This window comes from Geospiza fortis, unplaced genomic scaffold, assembly GCF_000277835.1.
Source record: "Geospiza fortis unplaced genomic scaffold, GeoFor_1.0 scaffold26, whole genome shotgun sequence".
In the NCBI taxonomy this organism is placed as follows: domain Eukaryota; kingdom Metazoa; phylum Chordata; class Aves; order Passeriformes; family Thraupidae; genus Geospiza; species Geospiza fortis.
In genome coordinates, this window is record NW_005054425.1 from 85595 (window position 1) to 91263 (window position 5669).

At 59.3% G+C, this 5669-nt stretch overlaps 1 protein-coding gene across 1 annotated transcript in view; it reads right to left on the reverse strand.

Annotated features, from left to right (window-relative positions):
- KIAA1324 (KIAA1324 ortholog) overlaps window positions 1–3872 on the reverse strand; it is a 10172-nt gene extending 6300 nt beyond the window's left edge. The window contains exons 1-7 of the mRNA XM_014309371.2: window positions 3752–3872; window positions 2676–2868; window positions 1557–1704; window positions 927–1007; window positions 572–677; window positions 345–494; window positions 3–139 (exon numbers count right to left, since the gene is read on the reverse strand). Coding sequence (XP_014164846.1) covers window positions 3–139; window positions 345–494; window positions 572–677; window positions 927–1007; window positions 1557–1704; window positions 2676–2836 — 783 coding nt within the window. The 5' untranslated portion in view covers window positions 2837–2868; window positions 3752–3872. The remainder of the gene's footprint in view (window positions 1–2; window positions 140–344; window positions 495–571; window positions 678–926; window positions 1008–1556; window positions 1705–2675; window positions 2869–3751) is intronic.
- Between the last annotated feature and the right edge of the window lie 1797 nt (window positions 3873–5669).

Here is a 5669-nt window from a genome sequence, read left to right on the forward strand (position 1 = left end):
ACACGGCGGGTGATCCAGCGCAGCCCGGGGACTCCAGCGCTGTTCCCACCACGCGGGGTGTCTTTGTCTTCCCTCCCAACCAAGGGGTAGTGGGTGCTCCCTACTCCCCACATCATCTCTCCCTTCCCCAGGGCCACTCCTGCAGCGCAGATTGCGGGGACAAAGGGACCTCTAAGGGTGTCCTCCCTCACCAGCGTAGGTGTCAGGTTTGTCAGGAGCGCCAGCACTGTCGCCACCAGGGGATGTCAGGTCACCCCTGCTCCCCACATCACCCCTTCCCTTCCCAGGGTCATATACTAGAGGGACAGCTCTGGGCGGGGGGAGCCCCGGATGTCCCCTCTCACCGGCGTAGGTGTCAGGGTCGCAGGGCTGGCAGGCGGTGGCCCCTTTGCCAGAGAAGGTATCAGCGGGACAGGGCTGGCAGGTGGTTGAGCCGGCGGTGGGGGCGAAGGTGCCGGGCTTGCAGGGGAAGCACTCGGAAGTGAAGGCCACCCCTGGGAGCGGGAGGAGTCTCAAGTAGCGGGGACGGGGGTGCACGACCCCCGAGATCCTCCTTCCTGCCCCCACCCACCTGTAATGCCGATGTTCCTCACCAGCACCGGTTTAGGCACCTTGGACCAGACGGAGAAGGCGGTGGTCCGCCAGTACAGCACGTTGTTCCCACGGCTCAGCTCCACCTGGGAGAAGGATCCCACAGGATTGGGTAATCCCACTGCCAGGAATGGGTTTGGCACCATGGGTGGGGGATCCCACTGCCGAGGAGGGGGCTGGCACCAGTGGAGGGGGGTGTGTGGCACCCCCGTCTGTCATCACCCACCGCCACCTCCTCAGCCTCGTGCGGCGTCTTCGTCCCACGGGAGGGACAAGAAACGCCGGGGCAACACCGAGGGACGTCCCCCCGGTGTCACCTCCCACCGAACACTCACGCTGTGGAACTCCCAGCCCTTCTCTGTCGTCCGCATCCAGCGGGACTCCTCCACCGTGGGCTGGCACTGGTCGTTCTGCACCTGCAAGGGAGAGTGTCAGGGACTCCATGTTCACAGGGACCCTGCATGTCCCCAGGGACACACCCCCATGCTCCCAGGGACCCTCCATATTCTTAGGGACCCCTCCTCATGTCTCCATGAACCACTGCCATATCCCATGGGGCTCCCTTCATGTCACCAGGGTCCACTCTCATGTCCCCAGGGACCCCTCCATGTCTGCAATGATCCCCATGATGTCCCTAGGGACCCCTCCCATATATCCAGGGTCCCCTCCCCCATGTGCCCAGAGACTCCTGTCACATCCACCAGAGATCCTGCCATGTCCCCAGGGACGCACATCATGTTCTCGGGGACTCCTTCCATGTCCCCAGGGATCCCTGAGGAGTCCCCACAGACCCACTCAGGTCACAAGAGACCTCTCCCATGTACCTAGGGACCCTTAATGCTATCTAGGACTCTCTCCCATATCCCGATGGACCCCTCCATGTACCAAGAGACCCCTCCCATGCCCTCAGGGACCTTCCCATGTCCCCAGAGACCCACATCCTCCACCCCTGCCCTGTCACCCACGAAGAATTCAAAGACGATGCTGCTGTCAGGGTAGATGTACTCGAACGTGACAGTCCCCGACTGCTTGAGGCTCACAGCATACATGAGGGTGGCCGTGCACTCATCTGTGTTGGAGGCCACGTAGTCCCCCAGTGGCACCCACGTTGACCTGGGGCAAGTGATATATCCTGTCACCACTCTCAGCGGGCAGGACAAGGATTGGTGGGACAGCTGGGAGGGTCCCCAGGAAGCAGGGGAGAAATGAGGGCCACAGGGCTTTGGCACATCTTAGGGATATGGCAAGGTGTGATGGCTAGAACACACTACTGGGAGTAGGGAATGCCTAAGAGGGGCATCAACGGAGCAGCATGGTGGTGCCAGTAAAACTGAGGGTTTGGTGGTTGTTGGTAAATCTGGGAGGGTTTCTTGGTTGTTGGTACAACTGGGAAGGCTCAGTGGTGTGGTACAACCAGGAGCGTTTGGTGGCTGTTGGTATTTGCTGTGTACCAGTGGCTGCTGGTACAACCTGTTGGTGGGAAATTCAGTGGCAGCGGAACAACTGGGAGGGCTTGGCAGCTGCTGGTACAACTGAGAGGCCTTGATGGCTGTGGTACAAGTAAGAGGGTTTTGTGGCTGCTGGTGGGATGTTTAATGGAACAACTGGAAGGGTCTGGTTGCTGCCAGCACAACCAAAAGAGCTCAGAGGTTGCCAGTGAGGATCAAAGGACTGTGGCAGCAAAGGCTCTCTCTGGTGGCACAGGGGTGTGGAGACCCCCATGGGTGCTGTAGAGGCCCCCATAGGAGCTCTGGGGACCTCCATGGGTGCTCCATCTCCAAGGAATATTGATGTGGAGGTCCCATGGGGTTCGGGTCCTGCCACTTCTGGGGGGCGGGTGATGCTGCTGAGTGTTCCCTTGCTGTGACCAGGGTGCCCCTGTAATGCCCTGCTGGTGTCACCTCCCAGGGCAGGATGACAGAAGGGTGTCAGGGCAACTGGATGCACAGGGGTGCTATGGATGCACAGGGGTGCTATGGATGCACAGGGGTGTCACACCCATCCTGCTCGCTGTGCCCCACACCCAGTCCTGACAGGCCAGGTGCCCATGTGCTGGCGTCACAGCCAGTGACACAGTGACTCACGTGGTGCAGTTCTCTGCCACATCGCCAAAGCCGTCATCCACCTCGAGGTTGGTGGCCACGTTGGCGAAGCCATGGGGCACCTCGTCCCACTCATCAAAGCGGACACCAGTGCCCAGCGAATAGGTGCCCGCAGCACAGGGCCGGCACGTCTGCGTCTGCATCTCCAGGAACTCACCCGCCTTGCAGGAGAATGCTGCCAATGGAGATGGGGGCACAGGGCGTGGAGGGTCACCCCCAGTCCTCCTGGTGCTGCTACAACCTCATCACCCTCAGCTCTGCATTTCCAAGTGCTCCAGCTGGTGGAGGTGCTGGGATGCCCAGTTCTTACCATTCCACAAAGGCACCCTCCCCATCCATGAGTTTTGGTACCTGATGCCCAGCTCTGCCCAATCCAGGCAGGATGTAATGCTCTACCATGGAACCTGGGCACCCCCAGGCTTTGGGGGGCATGTGTTTGGGGTTCCCATCCTGCTCATCCCTCCTGGTAAGTTTGTGTGAGGGGGATTGTCATCTTGCTCATCCATCCTGGTGCATGTGTGTGTGATGAGATTCCCATGGCTCTCATTCCATTTGGTTACTGTGTGTGTGATTCCCCTCCCACCCTTGTGCATGTGTGTGTGTGATTTCCATCCCTCTTATCCCATCCTAGTGCCCATGTGTGGGATTCCCATCCCATCCTATCCCATTATGTGTGTGAGATTCCCATCCCTCTCATCCCATTCCATGACTTTATGTGTGATTCCCATCCCATCCTATCTGTGTGTGCATGTGATTCCCTTCTGTCTCATCCCATTCCAATGCCTCTGTGTGTGTGGTTTCCATCCCTCTCATCCCATCCCAGGGAGCTGCTGTGTGTGTGATTCCTATTCCATCCTACCCCAGGGCTTGTAGTTCTTCTACCATCCCATCCCGGGGGATTCCCATCCCACTGATCCCATTCCATCCTCCTGCCTGCACTGGAGCCAACAATGGCTGTGCTTGTCTCCCCACTCTCTCCCTCCTCTCGCCCTCATTTCCCATCCCTGCCATTCCCACCCCCCAGCCTGACCCTGTGCCATTCCTGGTGGCAATCTTACAGCATTCAGTGCCCCTGACAGGGTCAGGCAGGCCAGTGCAGAGTCCAGGTGTGTGTGGTACAGCCACCCTCCAGCGCGATCCTGAGCTGTCACAGGCTGTGTACTCGTAGTGGTACTCGGACTGCAGGAGACACAGAGGGAATGTGCAGGGAGCAGCACCCTGGGCTGCCCTCGCACCCTTTGCTCCCTGACAGGGGCTGGCCCCTGGGCCCAGCAGTGCCTTCAAGCGATGGTTTTGAGTTAAGGTGTGGCAATGTCCTATGGTGCCCAGGGCCTGGAGAGGGGGGCTTGAGAGGGTGCTCAGAGTGGGGGGATACTGGGGCAGGGGAGAGTTCAGTGTGGGACGATGCTGGAAAATGGGGGTGATTTGGGTGGGAGATGCCCTGGATTGAGGGGAGCTGGGGACCAGGGGGATGCTCAGAGTGGTGGAGTATTGTGGCAGGAGGAGGGGGGGCAGTTTGAGAAGATGCTGGGAAATGGGGGTGCTGTGGGTGGGGGGATGATCTGGCTGGGGTTGCCCAGGAGCCTTGGAGCAGCAGCAGCCCTGCACCTCTCCCTGGTGTGGAGGGGAACCCCTGCACCCCCTCCATGCTCCTGGGATCACATGACACTGTCACGCCCCTTGGCACTGCTGTGACACACTTTGCTCATCAAACAGCTGTGGCACAACCCGGATCCAGCGGGGGAGCACCCCGGGCATAGGGCGGGAGCGCAGGGGGGACCAGGGGGAACCAGGAAATGCTGGGGACAGCAGAGGCACTGTGACCCCCCCCATCCTCCCAGCTGCACCAAGCTGAGACTGGCTTAAGGCCGGTGAGGAGATGCCAGGGACAGACGGCATGGGCAGGGTGAAGGACACATCTGGTGGTGGTGTTGGGGTTTGGGGTACAAGGGGAGCTCCCCACCCCCCCGCAGCAGCACTGAGGTGTCAGAGCTGGTGCTGTGGCTTCATGCTCCCAGCGGCTGCTGGAGCGTGGCAGGTTGATGAGAAAACAACTGCTTTGATGTTCCCATCAGCTGAAAACACAGCAATGAGGGAGGGAAAGAGGGATGGGGGGTGTGAAGGGGAAAGAGGGATTGGAGAGGTAAAAGCGGGGTGGAGAAGGAAAACTGAGGACAGAGAGATGCCTGCAGTACCCCCTGTCCATGTACAGGCAGCATGGAATCCCCCTGGCCCTGGGATGGGGACACAGAGAAAGGTCCCCACCACCCTGGGGGAACCCGGAGGGTCAGTCCAACTTTCAGCAGCCCTGAACTACCACATTGCTCTCAGTCCTGAGGGATTTCCTTGGGGAGAGGGTATTTTTCCTCTCTTCCTAAACTTTTCCATGTTTTCATTAAATCTACATAAATTGACCTGATTCAGCCCCAGGGTGGCTCTAGGGGTGGAGGGCACCCAAAATCGCCACTGTAACTCTGCTCTGGCCAGGGGAGCGAGAAGGGCTGTCCCTTGTGAAGGACAGGGGACACCCCCTCTGGGGGACTGACCGCTCCTGGGGCAGGTGCCAGCCCCAGTCTATTGTTTCCAGCTCTGGATCATGGAACACGGACAAAAATAATTGGATCAGAGAAAAAAAATCCTGGCCCAGATTAAAAGAAGATGTAGGTCTGAGGAGGAGGGAGGAAAACTGGGTGGGGTGGGGGGGGCAGGACAGAAAATCCAGGGACAGCATTTGGGGGTTCACTCGCTGTCCCCAAGGTGGACAGATCCCAGTAAATGACAGTTTTTCTTCACAGAATACCATGTGCTGGGCTGGGAATGACACGTGGCCATTGGGATTGTCGTCCCCCCCCCGCTCCTTGTCACCCTCCAGCAGCACTCAGGGAGACCCCAATGTGTCTGAGGGGTAGGGACTTAGGGACGATGATGGGGTGACACCAGTTGGGGTCCCAAAGGAAACCCTCGGGCTCTGCCCGA